We start from the raw sequence: 21,392 nt of genomic DNA on the forward strand, positions 1-21,392 counted from the left end.
CTTGAAAGGCTCAAATGGTGATGCACTAGGGGTCCTGTAGATAACATTAACCAAATGTGACAGACAATGTGTGACAAAGGGAACAAACCTTGATACAAGATGAGACTCTTTATTCAGACAAATCCTGAATGACTCTGCAATACACCACTCAAATGCAGCATTTACGGGTGGTGATAGTGGTTTAACTCCAGGGTTCTTCATCAGCTGTCTTTTGGAGACTTCCATTGGTTCGCATCATTCAAATGGGCTGCCACCCTGGAGAAAAAAATGGCAACTTTACGAGCTGTTATAGACACAATTTCATCAAAGAAATGTGTGATCGTGAAATGGGGCATTAAGGATAACAAGTACTTTTACTTTTGGTACTGGTTAGATTTTGAATTCAAGACTTTTACTGGTAACGGAGTACTTTTTACAATTTTGTATTGCTACTTTTAGATAAAAAAAACAGTAAGGAGGAGCAAAGGATACTAAAACAATCCCATTTAAGATATTGGTATCAGCAGCTTTTTATTAGCCTTAGTTGGTACTATTTCCTAGTGTTATAATGTAAGATGTGTACATTTCTTTTGTTTTACTTGGAAAGATTTGGTTTACTGTCCCTTATATATTTTAATGCCATATCGACATAAATAAAAAGCGCAATCTCACCTTATCTTACATGCACAGTGTTTTTTTAACATGCTGTAATGTGCTACTATTTTTACTTTATACAGTAGGTTGTATATTTAAAGAAACAATAGCTCAAACACCAGAGGCCTGTACTACGAAGCCGGTTCAACCTAACCTGGATATGTTTGAGTTACCCGGTTTACCTAATCCAAAACAAACGCGCTCTCGCTAAACTGTCCTACGACGCTGGTTATCAACTCGTTAACTCAAGCCAGCTGCTTTGCCCTATCTAGTTGGGTGCGCGTTCACATGAAAGGGGTGGTATTTGGAGCATTCGACCAATCACAAACATGGACAAGCGTACTGACAGCGCAGCGCGTCATACTTCCTGAATGAAAAGTCAACTATAATATTAGACAAATATGAAGACATTAAACTTGAAACATCCATGACTTAAAGTATGATGGTAGATATGGTGCAAAATGCGAGAGCGTGTAAAAGCTGAAGTGAGCACTTGCAGAAAAAAAATCTGAGCTTGTGTGCACTGTGCATACATTTACACTTGTATAAAATATCCACGTAACTGTGAACCAAATGTACACTTGTATAAAAATATCCACGTAACTGTGAACCACATTTGAAGTCACAGAAGAAAAAAAAAAGTTAGTGATGAAATTTTCACTTGCAGAAAAATACATATTTTTTAAATATATTTTCCATTACAACTGCAACTTGGTTATTACAACCTCTTAGGGGTGTAACGGTTCACAAACATTTCGGTTCGGTACGTACCTCGGTTTTTAGGTCACGGTTCGGTTCGGTACGTTTTCGGTACAGCAGAAAAAATGATCACAAAACATAACATATATTTTTTTAAATTATTATTAAACTGTGAATAATGTATTCACTCAAATAAATACAAAATATAATAAAATAAACATTAAGGTGCAGCATTTCGATAAACTGAAATAATCTGTATTTGAACTTTACTGTACTAGTACTCACAAAACATAAACTATTAGTTTAGGGTTTTTAATTATTATTAAACTAGGAATATTCACTCAAATAAATATAAAATATAATCAAATGAACATTAAGGTGCAGCTTTTCGATGAACTGAAATTATCTGTATTTGAACTGTACTGTACTAGTACCTAAGCAGCCAGTTTGACATTAGGACTTGCTTGTCATTGTATTTTCATGTTGTTTAAAGAAAGATGAACTTGTCCACATTGCTTGCCGAAAGGGCAGATCTGCTGGCACTAGCAATGTCTCCTGCCGTGGAGAACACCCTCTCGCTAGGGACAGAGGTAGCAGATACAGCCAGGTAGCGCTTTGCTAACATGGCAACATAAGGATATTTGCCGTTTGTAATAGCTTTGGCTCGGTCTGAAGTTTTTGCGAGTGGTGGAGGCTACATGCTAGTGGGAGTTGGGTTTGCACTTCAGTCTTTTGGTACCGGTGATATTCACGTTCAGGTGATGCCTTTTCAAATGAGTGTGCAAGTTTGATGTATTGCCAGCCGCGTAACCAATGTTAGTTGAACAATGCCGACAAACAGCTTTGGTTCGGTCCACCTGTCTTTGTCCGTCATCCTTGTACGTAACTGCGAAACCAAAATGTTCCCAAACCGGAGACTTCAATGATGCTGGAGGATTTTCGAGCTCAACTTTATCTGCGTTCGCCATTTCGACAGTTCCTCAAATTACTGATTACATTTGAACGCATCCCTCTGACCAGCTCGTCCAATGAAATGACTTGCTCGCTCTATGACGCGTTGATCACAATGGGTGCAAATTACTCTGAATGCTGCGACGCAGCACCTGAGATTACTTCCAAAAAGTTGTTCACGTTCTCAATTTTTTACGTTTAAAGTTATATGCGTTCGGTACACTTCGGTACACACGTGTACCGAACCGAAGGGCCCGTACCGAATAATTTCGGTACGGGTACGTGTACCGTTACACCCCTACAACCTCTCAAATCAGTCATTACAACTTGACGAATCTGCTCTGGGCAGTATAAATCGACGAATCTGCCGTCTTGACTTTTGCTACACTTCTTGCGATAAATGTGTCGCAAAAGTAATTTTCACCTGTAGATGTGGGGGGAGGGAGGGGGGTTGGAGCGAAGGGGCGGAGCTATCAGAACGACGAGGCTCGGGTCAGTCACGGAGCCTACACACGGCGGCGTGCGTTGCCGCTTGGCGGTGGGCGTGTCTTGAGCTTGGGGAGTCAACGCGAGCAACGCGACCAACAACCAATCACATGAATGTCCCGCCCCGGACATACAAAGCAAAGCATTCATGATACATCCATGCTGGCTAAATATACTGTCTATGCTTGCTAGCTGTCCATTCAAACGAAGTACACTGGATATAAACTCCCCAAACAGGCGAAAACCTACCAGTTTCACCCACTGTCCCTGCCACCTCCCCCCTGGCTCCTCCGGTTTGTATCCCTGTATGTAAAGAGGGACTGGTCATATAGTACCGGGTGATTCCCTACCGCCACGATAATTTTCTCCTCCATTTTTTTGACATATGGGAAATAACTGCGGTCTGGCTCTCCCAACATACACGCGGTTTGATTGGCTAGCGCTTGTACTGTCAGATTTGCATACGCGGGATTTGATTGGCTGACGCCTCCGTCGAGGCGGCAAAAGTAGAACATTGCTCTACTTTTGCAGCTAGCACCGCGAGAGAAGCTACGCTTTGCTCCCACAATGCAGTTCGGCGAATTGTGACGTCACCCCATTCAAAGTGAATGGGCAGAATCGTTGAAGCGGCGGCGTGTGTAGGGGCCGTCACACAGTCACAGCCACAGTCAGGTCGAACCGGATGACCGCGGGGCTGGTTCGTGTCGCTACCAGTCCACTGACATGGCGCGTCAATCAACGGTAAGTTTTGCCCATTACTTGCCCAGTATTACTTCGAATATTATTGTGATTGAGGATTAAATCCGCTTTGAAGACCACCGTTTTATATTGTGCAGTTTAGCGGCAAAATAACGTCAGTTAGCCAGCTAACGCTAGCTTTGTTGAGTTTATGCTAGCTAAACAAGTAGTGGTTGTAGTCTACAGCAGTAATTCATATATTATAGCCTACTGCTTTGGCACTAACGGTTGATAACCGTTTATGAAAATAAAACCAATTGAACTGTGCTGAAATAATGACGAGTTTTATAATTGTCCTGGGCTCCTGCTGTGTTTTTAAAGCCTTTGTAAATTATTCATGCTCTTTTCTGTTTAGCTAACGTCGAAGTAGTGTATGTGAAATCAACCTCACAATAAGATGTGTGTATATTACAATTATTAATGTCATATTTCAAGATGATTACTTAGATATTACAATATGGTTGGTTGAGCTGGAGTTCATTATTGAGCTTACACGTTAACGTCAGTCATATCTGAAGAACAAACCCAAACCTTGTTGTTTTTATGTATTACCAAATTGATATCAAATAAACAGTAAGCATCGGTAACACAACTTCCAAAGTTACAGTAAAATAAAAAGGACCCTGACTCGGACAATACACAATCCAACATGTTCAACAGAAGAGAAGAAGTGATATTGTTTGTACACATGGTACTTTACATATATATCCGTTTGTTTAAGGTGTCCAGGTGATGCAGGCAGGCTGGACCAGAGAGTGAGAGACAGAACTGGACTCCTCACAGCAGTGAACTTCAGCACAGGTACAAAGACTCTTTTTTTCATACTGTACAAAGAATCAAGAAAGATATTGGTTTAAATAAATGAAGTATTGACTTTAATACACTGATATACATTCCATTAAACAATACTAAATACTAGATCACCTTCACATCAGTTAAGTTGAGGGTTTTTTCCATGCAAAAGGTTACATTTAGATGTTAACAAGCAATATGACTTTGTCAGCTTTCTAATTTAATGTATTGAAGGCAAAGCTATTTAACACATAGTGAGAACTACTACTATTTATCTCTCAATATTGTCTGAAAAAACGTGGTAAAAGTTATTCTTTCAGTGAGACAACAGCAAGCTTCTACAGTTGCACTACGTTTTGTAACAGTTAAATACTATTTTGATAATAAGTTAACATATATTTCAATGTTGATGAACTTCATACTGTTCATTCATAATCTGATTACAATTAAAAAATTATTATATCTACAGTCCCTAAACACACCTCTTTCATAAATAACACACTTGTTCTGCAATAATATGTTTTATGTTTCCTGTCATTTTTGTTAGGAAAGGACATGCCTGAAAGACACGACTCAACATTTTCTCCTTCTCTGAGGGTCAAGAAGAACATCCAAGAGGAACATTAAAAGCTGATGTTATGAGATTTTAAGACCAGTACAGGACATTCACTAAGAAACTACTTTTATTGTGAAAACAAAGATCTGCACACCGAATATTTGTGTAGTCTATCAGGACCATCATTTGTTTGTGACGCTGCCTGCACCTCAGAGAAGGGGTGGTTATAGTCAGGCTTATAAAGTGTGGCGAAAAACATAGTCAGCTGATGAGATGCATCTATTTCCACATCTACACTCCATCAACTGATTATTTCTATTTGCCTCACTTTATGAGCTTCACATCACTTGTGCCTTGTACTGCAGAGTTTGCAACATCACAAATAAATAGGGCCAATCTTCAGTCAGATGTGAATGTGGAATCTAACATTTTCAGTAAGAATAATGGACGAAAGGAATACAAATACAATTTATTGAAATGTGAACCAAAAGCTAATCAAACATGTTTTAAATAAAAAGCACATATGGACAGAAGGTGTAAACCTATTAAATGTATAAGTACACACATTTAGTCAAATAAAGTGACAGACTAGGCCTGTGCAGTTGGTATCGGCTATGCCCAGCATGGGCTCCTCCATCAGGCCTGGTCCTCCTCGCTGAGGAAAGACCCTCAGTCCTCTCCAAACCAACAGACAGGACGTCCATCACACGGAGGTTTCTCTCTGAAGTCTCAGCAGCTCTCTGGACACCACGCTGTCTCAATCCATCCACACTGAATATCAGAGGGGGAAAATGAAAATAATAAATGCTTTGGACAATAAGAAATATAAAGTTGACTGTTGAGTTGCTCAGTTTTTTTAGATTGTCAATACTATTACTGTATAACTAATATATCAGGTTAAGAGGCAGCTTCAAATAAAGATTGGTCTTTAAATACATTTTGTCTCTTGAATTGTTTGTCTAAAGTCAAGGATCTAGAACTGGTACTTGTAATTGTAACGATACAGTCTGGTTATTATGCTGTTTGGAGGAGGCATCACAGGTAAGAGCACTAACTAGCTACCATCACATGTACCTTAGCTTGACTTAAATGTATTAAACGTATCATTAAGTGATGGCAAAATATAAATAACTAATGTCATGCAAACATATTAATATTTGCTTGATTCCAGAGTTGAATTTAGCACAATTGCATACAAACGTCACGGGATTTTAAGATTCTGAAGTCTTCATTCTAAATAGAAAATAGCATGGATAATTTACAAAGGCTTTAAAAACACAGCAGGAGCCCAAGACAATTATAAAACTCGTCATTATTTCAGCACAGTTCAATTGGTTTTATTTTCATAAACGGTTATCAACCGTTAGTGCCAAAGCAGTAGGCTATAATATATGAATTACTGCTGTAGACTACAACCACTACTTGTTTAGCTAGCATAAACTCAACAAAGCTAGCGTTAGCTGGCTAACTGACGTTATTTTGCCGCTAAACTGCACGATATAAAACGGTGGTCTTCAAAGCAGATTTAATCCTCAATCACAATAATAATACTGGGCAAGTAATGGGCAAAACTTACCGTTGATTGACGCGCCATGTCAGCGGACTGGTAGCGACACGAACCGTTAGCCCTGCAGTCATCCGGTTCGACCTGACTGTGGCTGTGATTGTGTGACTGACCCGAGCCTCGTCGTTCCGATAGCTCCGCCCCTTCGCTCCTACCCCCCTCCTCAAAATAGAGTGCAGGACAGCTCGAAATTCTCCCCCAAATTTTTTTTAAACTTGCCATAATTCCCAAACCCTACACTCCTCAGACATATTTTTTCATGGAAAACGTAGGAAAACCTCTCCTAGGTTGAAAAATAAAAATAAAATAAGAAAAAATATTAAACAAAATGCCTCTTGAGGGCATGAAGTGAGCTGACTGAGCCTCAATCCCTAAAACGTTGCTGAAAGGTAGAGTGTAGAGTAGACTATACGCATTACACTGTTACACACCTACTATACAGTATACACTGTAGTGACTGTACAGTCAGAGTGTACTGTACTGTCTGTACACCATGTCTTTTCTACAACTCTACATGTTTACATTATACAGTATACTACATACATAGTGATGTACATACATACTGTTAGAAATTAAAATCAATGTTGATATGGCGTAATTTTGAATTAAATACACTATTTAATTTAAATCAGTTTTATTCTGAAAATCCGGAAGTTCACACTATTTACTTAATACTTTTATTCTGAAAAGTCTTCACTTCCGGTTAGCATTAGCATGTGGCGAAACGCTACGTTTTCAAACCGTGAATCGAAGGTGAAATGACATGTGATGTTGTACACTGAGCACACTGGGATTAGCACTCATTTATTGACACTGAATAACGTTCATCAGGGAATGTTTAAATAACCACAGACACCAGAATATACGTAAGTGCCAGTTTTTTTGCGAGTCCAAGTACCGGTTCCTGACGTTCCGGTTTTAACCGGACTTGAACCGAAACTTTTTACAAGTCCAGTACCGGTTCGGCGTACCGGTACGCAGCACTAGGTGTAACGGTTCACAAACATTTCGGTTCGGTACGTACCTCGGTTTTTAGGTCACGGTTCGGTTCGGTACGTTTTCGGTACAGCAGAAAAAATTATCACAAAACATAACATATTTTTTTTTAATTATTATTAAACTGTGAATAATGTATTCACTCAAATAAATGCAAAATAAAATAAAATAAACATTAAGGTGCAGCATTTCGATAAACTGAAATAATCTGTATTTGAACTTTACTGTACTAGTACTCACAAAACATAAACTATTAGTTTAGGGTTTTTAATTATTATTAAACTATGAATATTCACTCAAATAAATATAAAATAAAATAAACATTAAGGTGCAGCTTTTCGATGAACTGAAATAATCTGTATTTGAACTGTACTGTACTAGTACCTAAGCAGCCAGTTTGACATTAGGACTTGCTTGTCATTGTATTTTCATGTTTTTAGAAAGAAAGATTAACTTGTCCACATTGCTGCCGAAAGGGCAGATCTGCTGGCACTAACAATGTCTCCTGCTGTGGAGAACACCCTCTCGCTAGGGACAGAGGCAGCAGATACAGCCAGGTAGCGCTTTGCTAACATGGCAACATAAGGATATTTGCCGTTTGTAATAGCTCTGGCTCGGTCTGAACTCTCTGCGAGTGGTGGAGGCTACATGCTAGCGGGAGTTGGGTTTGCACTGCAGTCTTTTGGTACCGGTGATATTCACGTTCGGGTGATGCCTTTTCAAGAGTGTGCAACCTTGATGTATTGCCAGCCGCGTAACCAATGTTAGTTGAACAATGCCGACAAACAGCGTTGGTTCGGTCCACCTGTCTTTGTCCGTCATCCTTGTTCGTAACTGCGAAACCAAAATGTTCCCAAACCGGAGACTTCAATGATGCTGGAGGATTTTCGAGCTCAATTTTATCTGCGTTCGCCATTTCGACAGTTCCTCAAATTACTGATTACATTTGAACGCATCCCTCTGACCAGCTCGTCCAATGAAATGACTTGCTCGCTCTATGACGCGTTGATCACAATGGGAGCAAATTACTCTGAATGCTGCGACGCAGCACCTGAGATTACTTCCAAGAAGTTGTTCACGTTCTCAATTTTTTACGTTTAACGTTATATGCGTTCGGTACACTTCGGTACACACGTGTACCGAACCGAAGGGCCCGTACCGAATAATTTCGGTACGGGTACGTGTACCGTTACACCCCTACCACTCACGCATGCGCAGTTCGTACGTGCTCGGTGAGTAAAGTAACGAGTAAAGTAACGAGTTACTTTATGTAGATAGTAACGAAGTAGTGTAATATATTACTTTTTTTAAAGTAATATGTAATATATTACATTTTTTTAGTAACGACCCCAGCTCTGGAGTTGGCGTTCTCTACTCTGATTGACATGAAGAACAACAGGAGGTCACGGCTTTCTGTTGAACAAGACTTGCGAGTGGCCCTCTCCTCAGTGCCACCAAGGATTAAAAAATTCTGCGCGCCCCGACAGGCACATGTATCTCACTAATTTGTAAGTCGGCAAAATATTTACAATAGCACATGTTGCAATGCTGATTTCTGAAATGTTACATTTATAATTTGTAGTTCAGGACCATGGACAATGCAGCTTCCTGGCATTGACAGTTCTCTGTGCTGAATTTCTGCTGAGTTTCCTTTGCCTCATTTTTAATTTTGTGACCTGTCTGGTTTAAATGAGTGTGTTGCTGCTTTGATGAAGCCTAATTTGATAAAGTTTAAAATTAATTTCTGAAATATTTCGTTAATAAATATTTCATGAGTAATATAGTTGTCTTTGTCACATTTTATTTGGCATTAGTAAATAATTATGCACATTTACAGATATTTTACATGATATGAGTGATAACACGTGTTATAAGGGCTATTTTGCACAATAGGTGTGCCTTGAGATTTTTACTTGTCCTTTGGTGTGCCTTGGGCACAAAAAGTTTGGGAACCACTGAACTAGAGTATGTATACTAAATGTAAATATGTATGTATATGTATGTCACCTGCAAGGTGAATACAGTTTACATATAATAATAAATAATAAAAAAATAATACTTCTGCATACAGTATGTGACACTGAGTGTTGCACGGCCAGATACGGCTCAAGAAGCTGATAAGGAAATATATGATACATTATGATGTGATATGAATGATAATGGCACGTCAACGTCTGCACTCAGTGCCGCGGACTGTACGTAATGTTACTTTGATCCGGTTACTTATGTTGTGGCAGATATTTAAGTAAGCTTTCTTAACGCTAATGTTATAATAGTCAGATTGCTCTGAAGATGGGAGGTGATATTCCATTAATTTTCACGTTCACACAGTCGGTGATTTGAACTGCAACGGCAGTTTAAACTGTAGGCCCATTTCATTTATCCTGTAATATGACTTGACCGCTTTAAACTCTGCACACTGTTGTTATCAGCTGTTCCACCATGGTTTCTACCTCAACCTGTAATAGATTTATCCTTATTGAAACGGTTACATTCAATGAAAAATAAAATCAATGTGCATGCTTACGTGAAAACTGTTCTACATGAATAATATGGGCAGTTTATACATTAAATAAATCAACAGTATAGTGGCGATATGTTCCAAGTGGAAGCGATTCGCCATTAAAGCAAAGAAGAAGAAAAAGAAGAAGAAGAACTCCGTACAGTTGATCTCTTATCCTGGAACCTATCCTGCTCCGGCGCAGGCTAGCCGTTCAGAATAAGTTATCGAGCCCGCTAAAAAGTGAACCAGCTTCGTAGGACTGGAAATCCCAGAAGTTAGCTTGCTAAACGAAAATCCTGCTTCTTAGTATAGGCCCCTGGCTAGCCGTTCAGCATAAGTTACCATGGAGATCTAGCCCGCTAAGAAGTGAACCAGCGTCGTAGGACCGGAAACCTTGAGTTTTCCCTGAAGTTAGCTCGCTAAGCGAAAATCCGGCTTCGTAGTACAGGCCTCAGATGTACCTTTACCCACACAAGGGTCAGCTACATAATAACTTACATGTTTTTCAGAACCACGTTATTATGGTATCATTTTACGACGAAAAGTGTTCTTTTGTTGCAATGCATCTTTTAGATGGCTGGTATAAAATAGATCATCTGATCAGGTAATATAGCATCTGACTGACCACAGGCTGTAAACCTCTCTTTAGAATAGCTTGTTATTTGCATTAGTAAACAGAGCCAGTTCATAACCGGTTTCTTTTGGACTCAATAGCAGATTACTGACTTGGTCAATATGAATATATTGCTTGTGCCAACATAATACCACATTGAAAATCTCAAATGATGTTAAACATAGCGATATTGTTAGCATGTTAGCTAGCTAAGATTGTGAAGTATGTCCATGTCTCTTGGTCCAAAAACTAAACGAATCTTAAGAGTATCCCAGCAGTCTCTAGTGACATGTCATATATACAAAATGTAAGGTGAGTGTTCATGCTTTTAACTTTAGGGGATTATTTCTGTAATTCATAAAATATTAGAATTATCTACTTAATTGAAGAAACAAAATAAGAATGCAAAGACGAGAAGGAGATATTTATCAATAAAGTATTCCCTGCATTTCTGGCCTCATTTCTTACTTCTTCACACATTTCTCCATGATGCCATTGGCTGAGTTGGAATAGTTTTGAAATGTTGTTTCTTGCAAAATACCTCCAGGAAGTGTTCAAACTGATGTTTCAGCTTCTTCATAATGGTTTCTGCTTTGTCAAGGCAGGAAAGTCTCCGCTCCACCTGAAAATCCTTCAGTAAAAAAAGAAATCCGATCAGAATTATAATCATCACTTATACTTGACAAAAGAAAAAGAGATTTAAGACAAAACGAATTGTCAAAGCTGGGGTAGGCAGTTTATCGTTAGCATCATTGGCTAAAAAGCCCATAATAACTTTCGAGCATAGTTTAGTCCTAGTTGTAACTTGTACCATGTAACATGGTATGCCAGAATTCGAAGATACAGCCCTCATCCTGCAGTTTTTCCTTCAGTCCTAAGCTACTCCTGCCACACAAGCATGGTTATTCACAGTCATTCATCTCCAAAACAATAGTTATGTTACTGTCCGTTTTCTTTTGCAAATGTGTTGGTCTGTAACCTTTGAGACGACAGAACCTGCGTAGCGAGGCCTTCGCTAGCTAAAATCAATTCAAGTTTATTTATATAGCCCAATATCACAAATGTACATTTGTCTCAGTGGATTTTACAGTTTGTACAGAATATGAATATGACACCCTTTGTCCTTGGACGCCCACATCGGACAAGGAAAATCTTCCAAAAGGGTACCCTCCCAGTTAATGGGGGAAAATGGAAGAGGAGGGATCCCTCTCCCAGGACGGACAGACGTGCAATAGATGTTATAATACATTTACAACATAGGTAGTCCAAATGCTTGAAAATGCATGTGAGCAAAGTGTTTTAAAGATTAAGAAAAAACATTGCTAATACTTTAGCTTTTTGCTAACTGTAGCAGTTCTGCCAACTGTAGCTTATCTGTAATCCTTGGCTATGGTGAGACTTAAACTAAATTATTTCGCAAAATGTTCTTCTTTCTGTAAAATTATTTCGCAAATATTGTTTATTTCTTTTTTTGATAAAAAAAATATGTCTTCCTTTTAAGGGTTTGCTTTTTAATGTAGGCAGTGGTTGCACCAGTCTCTCACTATCTGAAAGGACGTGCACATGCATTTGTAACCGAAATGACCTGTGAGTCGCAAACATCTTTCGTGGATTTCAGGCTAGATTTTCTAAAGCGTGAAGACCGAGTAAAGAGAAGATTCAGGAATTTAGTTTTCTCCCTGACCATTTAAATAAATAAATATCCTCCAAAGTTTAAATGCTTTCCTGATGATGCCTAAAATAAAATACACTGCCTATACCAGCTTTAAAAGTGATGCTACTGTACAGCAGTGCAACCGTACAGCAGTGCTACCTTGGTGTTGACGAGGTGCTCCTGAGAGGTGATGTGAGCGTGCACTGAGGAAGCAGCTGTGGATAGGAAGACGCTGCAAGCTGCACAGTGGAACATTTCAATCTTTGTCATGTGGTCGTTTTGCTGCAGAGCTGACAAAACAAAGAACGGATTGTATTTAGACTTGAATTGTCTGGAATAGAAAATACTTTGATAAGAGATCGTGTGTCATTCGAAGTTGTTTGGAAGAGATTTACCTTGAAGTGCACTACTCTCTATGGGTCGGGTGCACTGATGGCTTTTATGCAGCATGACTTCCTACGGAAATAAAAAAACCTTCCATCACCAAGAAGACAAAATAATGATATGCACCAACATTTGGTATAGGCAATAGGATGTATTTAGCCATACTATGTATTATGTACCTGTATGAAGGCTATAGTCACATCATCATAGTTATTGTGCTGCTGGATATACTCCAGGATGTCCCAATGACTCTTGCTCTCCAAGTGATCATCCAGCTCCAAGCCATTGATAAACTCAACGTCACAAAGGTCACAGGAGATGTCACAGGGGATACTAAAAGAAAAATATAATGACATTTAGTATTGCTAAAAAACAGACCTTTAACAGCACAAAATAAACATGTATATAATCTTATACAAGCTTAAAGTGACAACCATGTATACCAAACTAACAACCAAAACATTCTAACATTTAAGTCACATGTTAAAACCTCCATATCAGGTTTTAAAGCCGTTTCCAAAACAATCAAAGAGATTGTCCCTACAGAACTGTCAGTCGTAGATCAGTTCAACACTGCTCTCGCATCAGAACAAGTCATGCTCAGTGGCAGTTTAGGATAAAGCTTGGCAACTACAGTGGCTAACATTCAAAGTACCAAAGCAAAAAGTCACAACGTTTTAAAGCAATTGGAATTAAAAGTGTGCACAACGGTAATGTTCTGTCAACTTGGTCATTTACCCAGTGTTTATACCCTATAACAAATGTGACACATTTGAGATACAATACACTTAGCTATTCAAGGAGCTCTGAACAAGATTTTTTGTTGGCAATTACATTGAATTTTTAGCGAGGGCTTGGATAAATGACCTAAAACATACCATCATACTTTTAGGCTATGATGAGTGTTTGTTGTGTGTCTATGAGCGGGAGAGACAGCCATGGGAAAAAGCGGCCAAAGCTCATGCCAGCTTAAAAAATTGACAAGACAATTTGTACTAGATGTTTGCGCTATTCATTTAAAACATCATACCTAGAGCAAGTTGTGTATATATGTAGTTGTGTATATTTGTATGCATTGCCCAGCCCTAACTTTAGCTGATGACAGCCAAAAACAACTCTCCTATCAGCGTAGGAATGAAGTTGTGTGCATTTCCTCCTCTTATGTTACTCCTAATACAGCAAAAGCTGACGCTGCACTGCCATATTTTTATGTTGGTTGAAAGGCTCTGCATTTGTGCACTATTTTAGCCAAACTATGGCAGATGACAATATAAAAAAATATATAACCATGTAATTTCTTGTCGCTGGTGTTGCAGTGAGTGTGATGTAAATACTCTACGTGTAGCATATTTAAACAATCGTGCATCAGTATCCTTAGTTCTTACGTGTCCATTATCATTCTCAACTTCCTGATTCTTGGCACATCAGATGAAGGTGGAACGTGGTCCAATCCAGTAGAACCTTAGAAACAGAATAATTATGAGGTTACAGAGGAAATACATGCACACAACACGATAATTAAGTACTGTTTTGCTTATTCAAATAGGTTTCCAAACAAAACACCCCATAGGCTGATTCATGCAATTTAATTGGTTCGCCTGTATTGACTTCTCCTACATTTACTTAAAATGGTGGGTCATATGACAAATGTACCTGTTCTCCTGGATTCCAACGGAAGTGGATAGTCCCTCTGTAGCCTGGGGGGGGATAATCTAACTTTGGTCATCTACACAGGAGAGAATGAGCTGTTATGGGTACCACAGTATCATGCAACATAATAGAAAAGCACATCAAACAGATCATGTATGCTGTTTAAGTCTACAACTGGACCCGACACAATAATGATTTATTGTCCATAACTACGATGTTGGAACATCTTCAGTTTAAGCCAAATGATAAAGCAGTGCTATTGTTGTATATCATTTATACCAAGTAAGTTGTTACAATGCACGTTGTTTATATATTTAGAGTCACATTCCAATTCCAGTGTATACAAAAATTATAATAATAATAAAAAGTGAATTGCTTTACCATAAAACACTGACAATTATATAATTTATTGCAATTATTACTGGGACAATATTTATTGCGTGACAAAAGAAGATGGGCCTAAAGCCACAGAACACAAACTGCACAAACATCAACCTCCAGAAAACAAACATTGCAGATTGTTGAGTTTTATTATTGATACCTGTCTCATGTATTCTGGGACTGTGATCCCCTCCTCCCCGTTGGTCCGCTGTTCTCCATAGGATGCAGGAAAGTGTTGGGTGGAGGAGTCTTGAATGAGTCGGTCAGGGCTGTCCACTCTGTGGTCCAGATGTCTTCTCATGGAGTCATAACCTGAAATGTCATGTGATTCAGTGCTGGGGCTATAAGCCTGTCGCTCAGGTAGTCTATGGTCAGGTAGTGTATGATCTGGACTGAGATCTCGACCCTCGCTGGGTCCAGTTTCAGGGCTCAAGTCCTGCATGTTGATGCCCACTGACTCAATGAAGGTTGAGGCAAAGCAGCGTTTTTTCTGGCAGTCTTGACCTGGAGACAAATGCTGATGTTCTAGTTGGTTGTCCTGATCCGGGGGTGACTGGTTACGGTTTTGGGCTTGTAGCATCTCGTGCTCAGAGTCTGACGAGACGGGATCGTAAGGATCATAAATCTCAACCCTGAGGGAGAACAAAGAAGGGTTAGTGTGTTTGTTGAATGCAATTTACTATTAGCTAGATCATATTAGATTTGCTATGGTTGGATAGTTATCAAAAGTGATGAATCCTTGCTGTTTCCAGAATACATTGCTTTGTGAAAACCTTTGGGTTTTGGAATGACAAAACAACACATTTGAAGACATTTGGACATTGAGAAACTGAGATGGACATATATTTACTGACATTTAAAATCAAACATTTATTCTAGAAAATAATGAACCAATTAATGAATGATATAAATAATGGTCAGTTGCAGCACTATATCTTCTGTAAGGACATGATACTATTAACCACTTAATGTTTACACATACACTATGAATGTTATGTGCTGTTGGGGGAACACAATTAAATACAATTACTTCTTCTAGAATGAGAAAAAACTAATAAGAGGTTGAGTGAAACTGTTCCACGTTTCAACAATTAAGTCACAACAAGACAAAGTAAAAGGTTGACATGTTTGATGTCCTGGATTGTGACTACAGGGAACATCACTTTCTACCTGACACTTTGTTAGTTTACAGTAGAAATCACTGGCTGCTTACCTTCGTGAACCTTCATTGCTTTCGTCCATAGAGTAATTTCCATCTCCTAATGGTTGAAACGAAGACCTCCATTTATCAACAGAGGTTTGCGCTGTATGATAAGAAAAATATGAATAACAATGAACATCATTTATTTTTGACAGATTGGGTTAGGCCTGCACAATTAAGCAACATGTTATCATAGTAGTGTAATATTCCAATCGCAGGAAGCACAATATTTGCTAGAGGGTACATATTTGTTCAAATAAAAATTTGAATAAAGTATTGTGAAGTTGTTTGTTTATAACATGTACAAAAGAACAGTAATCCCCAAATATGAAAATGGAAAAAGGAACCCAGAAATAGCTTTTCCTACAGCTGACTGGTTTCCCTTGATATCTTTTTAGAACCAAAACTATGACATGCTTTAGCAGTGTACGTGCAGTGTTTTTTAAAGCGCTGCAGTATTATCTCTCAAATACAATCACTCTGACTAAAGATAAAATACAGACTGGGGCAATGTAGTGGCCTAGGGATTCAAGTGCAATGAGTGTCCCTCATGCCCTGTGATAACATTCGAAACATATATTTAAAAAAAGAAAAAGAAACATTCACTTGATGATTTAGTGTCTGCAAAAATAATCATAAAATAAGGAATCAAATCAGCGAATGGTTATATCAGTAAACAAAATACAGCAGCATGATATACTAAATAGTTCGTTTTTATGTAAACTCCAAGTAACTCGTCTTGTGTGCCTGTTTCTAAGTGTGTTCATTGAAGTTACCTGGACGTTTCTTTGCTGGTTTTGCGTTAGCAGCCGTGGCAAATGTCGGCTGTGAGTTGATTGCTGGCTTCACTGGGATGTGAAGCATAGCTTCTTTGAACTCCTGGGGTATTCTATTTATCACAGAAAACAGATGACAACGTGAACAATTAGCACACAACTAAAGACTAAGTAAATACAACAGTAAAAGAATACGTCACAAAACCTGCATTTTGCAAGGTAAATGCAGAATGGTGTTTTATCTGTGCTAACTTCAACAAGTTGTGTAACTAATGTCCTGCAGGTCACCCTTGAAAAAGAGATCTTTTGATCTCAAGGGGCTTTCACCTGGTTAAATAAAGGCTACAAACAAGTTAGGCTAGCAAACTAAACTGGCTTAGCATGTTGTGTTGTTAGCTTTAGCCACATAGCTACACACAACAGTTTATTGCTAAAAAAATATACGAAGTAGCGGTTAATAATAATTGCATGCACCCTCAGTTTCCCAACTATTCAAACCAGCAACCTTGCACGCCATTGTTAACCGGAACACTTTCTCAGATATATTAGCGTTGCTAAGCTTACGTTTAGTTTTTAAAGCGAATCTCTGGGCTAAAGTTACCTTCCAGTTACCTTTGCTGCGGCTGCTGCTGCTTGAAGGCTGGAGCTGCTGCTTTAGCACCTTTAGCTGAAAGGTTTGGTGGAGCTTTACTCTGATGGTTCATCATGTGGTTGTTTTGTGGGAAAGTAAATGAATTAGAATGAGTGAGAAGTGAAGCTAGTTCACCTACAAACGAGAGACAGCAAGCGCATTTAGTGGCATCTGCAGGCAGTGGCAAGTACTTCCGGCAACTGCCACAGAGGCCTCTGCTCTGTGGTATCTGTGGCCTCTGTGGCAGATGCCGGAAGTACTTGCCACTGCCTGCAGATGCCACGAAATGAGCCAGGCCCTACTGCTACACACAGCAGGTAAACATTCACCTGCCGACAGATGGCAGCATACTGCAAGAGGAGATTCTTCTGTACATTGCAATTGTTTTCTAAATACCATTAAGAGGGGAATCATACAGACCTCCAAATGGATTTGTTCATGTTCATTATGTTTTGTAGTCACTAAAACTGTTATAATAAAGTTATTTTCTGCATAGGCCTAATGAAGTTAAGGAAATTATAGACATAGTGGTTCCTCCAGAAGAAAGGATTTCAACTTTTGGTAATAAAGCTTAGAAAACTATATATTTTAAATAAGAAGCATTAAACCAGTTGACACGTAGTAAATCCTAATTCTGAGGCTTTCCTTGTTCCTGAATAAGGACCCAGATTAAGTGTGTCCAATAAACAATAAATGCTTGTAAATAAGTACTACTTCAGTAAAACATTAATAATTATCTGTCTTGCATTCTGTATATTGCTATATGCATTTGTTGTGAACTAAATTACCACAGACAGAGGGTCTTAGGGGCTTGCAGCTCGTTTTGCTCAAACTGACAAAATGTTGAAAGCCATTAGGCCATTACAGATCTCATGCTGGCATCATACAAGCTCATATGGTTGAGTGTTTAAAGTTATCAAAAGAAAAAAAACCTATGTTGAAACCTGTGAAACAAATGTTTATTTAAGCTTGGTATAAAATCGTATCATCGGACCTGAGGCCGTATGTTTTGGACACTCGGGTAAAGAGAGGGGCGGAGTTGTCAACTGATCACCATCTGGTGGTGAGTTGGGTCGAGTGGCGGGGGAAGCCTCTGGATAGACCTGGTAAGCCCAAACGTGTAGTTCGGGTGAATTGGGAACGTCTGGAGGAGGCCCAATTTCAGGAGGCCTTCAACTCACACCTCCGGCGGAGCTTTTCGGGCATTCCTGTGGAGGTTGGGGACATTGAACCAGAGTGGTCGGTGTTCAAAGCCTCTATTGCCGAAGCCGCGGTGGGGAGCTGTGGTCTCAAGGTCTTAGGTGCCTCAAGGGGCGGTAACCCTCGAACCTCCTGGTGGACACCGGTGGTCAGGGAAGCCGTCCGACTGAAGAAGGAGGCCTTCAGGGATTTGTTATCCCGGGGGACTCCCGAAGCAGTTGCAAGGTACCGACAGGCCCGAAGGGCAGCAGCCTCATCCGTGGCCGAGGCAAAGCAGCGGGTGTGGGAGAAGTTCGGAGAAGACATGGAGAAGGACTTTCGGGCGGCACCAAAGTTGTTCTGGAAAACTGTCCGACACCTCAGGAGGGGGAAGCAGGGAACCATCCAAGCTGTGTACAGTAAGGATGGGACGTTGTTGACCTCAACTGATGGAGTGTTGGGACGTTGGAAGGAACACTTTGAGGAACTCCTGAACCCGACAACTCCGCCCTCTATGTTAGAGGCAGAGCTGGAGTATGACGGGGGATCAACGCCAATCTCCCGGGGGGAGGTCACTGAGGTCGTCAAACAACTCCACAGTGGCAAAGCCCCGGGGGTGGATGAGATCCGCCCGGAAATGCTGAAGGCTCTGGGTGTTGAGGGACTGTCATGGTTGACACGTCTCATCAACGTTGCGTGGAAGTCGGAAACGGTACCGAAGGAGTGGCAGACCGGGGTGGTGGTCCCCCTTTTCAAAAAGGGGGATCAGAGGGTGTGTGCCAATTACAGAGGCATCACACTACTCAGCCTCCCCGGGAAAGTTTACTCCAAGGTACTCGAAAGGAGGGTCAGGCCGATTGTCGAACCTCAGATTGAGGAGGAACAATGCGGATTCCGTCCTGGTCGTGGAACGACGGATCAGCTTTTTACTCTCGCAAGGATCCTGGAGGGGGCCTGGGAGTACGCTTATCCGGTCTACATGTGTTTTGTAGACTTGGAGAAGGCGTATGACCGGGTTCCCAGGGAGTTACTGTGGGAGGTGCTGCGGGAGTATGGGGTGAGGGGGTCTCTACTCAGGGCCATCCAATCTCTGTACTCCCAAAGCGAGAGCTGTGTCCGGGTCCTCGGCAGTAAGTCGGACCCATTTCCGGTGAGGGTTGGCCTCCGCCAGGGCTGCGCTTTGTCACCAATCCTGTTTGTAATATACATGGATCGGATTTCGAGGCGTAGTTGTGGGGGGGGGGGGTCTGCAGTTCGGTGGACTAAGGATTGCACCACTGCTTTTTGCAGATGATGTGGTTCTGATGGCTTCATCGGTCTGCGATCTTCAGCACTCACTGGATCGGTTCGCAACCGAGTGTGAAGCGGCTGGGATGAGGATCAGCACCTCCAAATCGGAGGCCATGGTTCTCAGCAGGAAACCGATGGACTGTCCACTCCAAGTAGGGAATGAGTCCTTACCCCAAGTGAAGGAGTTCAAGTATCTCGGGGTCTTGTTCTCGAGTGAGGGATCAATGGAGCGTGAGATGGGCCGGAGAATCGGAGCAGCGGGAGCGGTATTGCAGTCGCTTTACCGCACCGTTGTGACGAAAAGGGAGCTGAGCCGGAAGGCAAAGCTCTCTGTCTACCGGGCCATTTTCGTTCCTACCCTCACCTATGGTCATGAAGGATGGGTCATGAACGAAAGAACGAGATCGCGGATACAAGCGGCCGAGATGGGTTTCCTCCGCCGGGTGGCTGGTGTCTCCCTTAGAGATAAGGTGAGAAGTTCGGTCATCAGGGAGGGACTCGGAGTTGAGCCGCTCCTCCTTCGCGTCGAAAGAAGCCAGTTGAGGTGGTTCGGGCACCTAGTTAGGATGCCACCTGGGCGCCTCCCTAGGGAGGTGTTCCAGGCACGTCCAGCTGGGAAGAGACCAAGGGGTAGACCTAGGACCAGGTGGAGGGATTATATCTCTTCGTTGGCCTGGGAGCGCCTTGGGATCCCCCAGTCAGAGCTGGTTGATGTCGCCAGGGAAAAGAAAGTTTGGGGCTCTCTGCTGGAACTGCTACCCCCGCGACCCGACCACGGATAAGCGGGAGAAGATGGATGGATGGATGGATGGATAATTTCGTACCGAAAATAACTATTTAATCTAAGGTAATTCAATCCAAACAGAGTACATTGGCGTAATGTAATGAGCAACAGTATTTGCTAACATGTCTAAAACCAGGATAGTGTTAAGGTCAGAAACATCATAATTTCAGTTCTTAGATAAGTTTCCTTATTATTACTGTAAGGCTTCAATTTGATTGTTGAACAGAAGGTTATACACGTTATACGCGTATAACGTGCATGACCTGCTCTATTCCCTCGACAAGATCACAACAGAAACAGTGAAGTTATTGTTTCCTCCTCACCACGACTCACTCGCTCACTCTGACTAACTCTAATGTTACAGGTTTGCAGAAGATCATCAGGTCTCCAGTAAAAGCCGACCCATATGGGCAGGAGGGAGTCTTAATTCGACATATCTTCTGTAGGATCATATGGATGGATGAACACAAGAATTATCTATCTTTATCATGTTAACATTAGACACCAGGTGAAACAGATTATGGATTATGTGGGTTAAGCCTACCCTGCCGCTTCTTTACTATCAGTGAGCTGGAAACGCATCACGTGGACTGATATGCTCACATTTCTAAACCTGAATGTTCATTGTATGGTTGGGAACATTCTATTCTCTGTGAATGTTGGCTTAGGGGCCTTTGTATGGAGCCCCTAAAGCAGGGAGGGCAAACCTTTTGATCATGGTCCATACAGAAAAAATATAAGGAGTCTTGGTCCAAACTATAGTAAAAGCTGTCATTTCAACAGTTACATTGCAAGAAAATCAGTTTTATAGACCGGGAACCCCGCCAAATTAACTTCTTAACAGTTCAAAGTTTTACATTTAATTGCTGTGCCTTCATATTACAAAAAGTATTCTGTATCTTTAAATTATGTATATACTTTTAAACTCTAA

General features: G+C 40.7%; 1 protein-coding gene across 2 annotated transcripts; it reads right to left on the reverse strand.

Moving 5' to 3' along the window:
• Positions 1 to 93: 93 nt before the first annotated feature.
• Positions 94 to 17,444, reverse strand: znf326 (zinc finger protein 326). Of its 2 annotated transcripts, none has more exons than XM_034104455.2 (11): positions 17,190 to 17,444; positions 16,578 to 16,690; positions 15,814 to 15,904; positions 14,761 to 15,232; positions 14,223 to 14,295; positions 13,955 to 14,030; positions 12,749 to 12,902; positions 12,581 to 12,641; positions 12,345 to 12,475; positions 11,073 to 11,162; positions 94 to 255 (listed from the first exon to the last, which is right to left on the reverse strand). In XM_034104455.2, the coding sequence occupies exons 1-11, from the start codon at positions 17,282 to 17,284 to the stop codon at positions 235 to 237; spliced, it is 1,377 nt and encodes a 458-aa protein (XP_033960346.1). In that variant the 5' UTR covers positions 17,285 to 17,444; the 3' UTR covers positions 94 to 234. The 2 variants fall into 2 exon arrangements, with proteins under 2 accessions (XP_033960346.1, XP_033960347.1); XM_034104456.2 differs by having other exon boundaries at positions 17,179 to 17,270.
• Positions 17,445 to 21,392: the final 3,948 nt, after the last annotated feature.

Source organism: Pseudochaenichthys georgianus, chromosome 17 (genome assembly GCF_902827115.2).
Source record: "Pseudochaenichthys georgianus chromosome 17, fPseGeo1.2, whole genome shotgun sequence".
Lineage (NCBI taxonomy): Eukaryota > Metazoa > Chordata > Actinopteri > Perciformes > Channichthyidae > Pseudochaenichthys > Pseudochaenichthys georgianus.

Coding starts and splice junctions, on each gene's coding strand:
- znf326 (XM_034104455.2), bottom strand. CDS start 17,284: ATGATGAACCATCAGAGTAAAGCTCCACCAAACCTTTCAGCTAAAGGT. Junction 12,642..12,748: donor TGACTATAGCCTTCATACAG/GTACATAATACA, acceptor TTATTTCCGTAG/GAAGTCATGCTGCATAAAAG. Junction 11,163..12,344: donor AGCACCTCGTCAACACCAAG/GTAGCACTGCTG, acceptor TTTTTACTGAAG/GATTTTCAGGTGGAGCGGAG.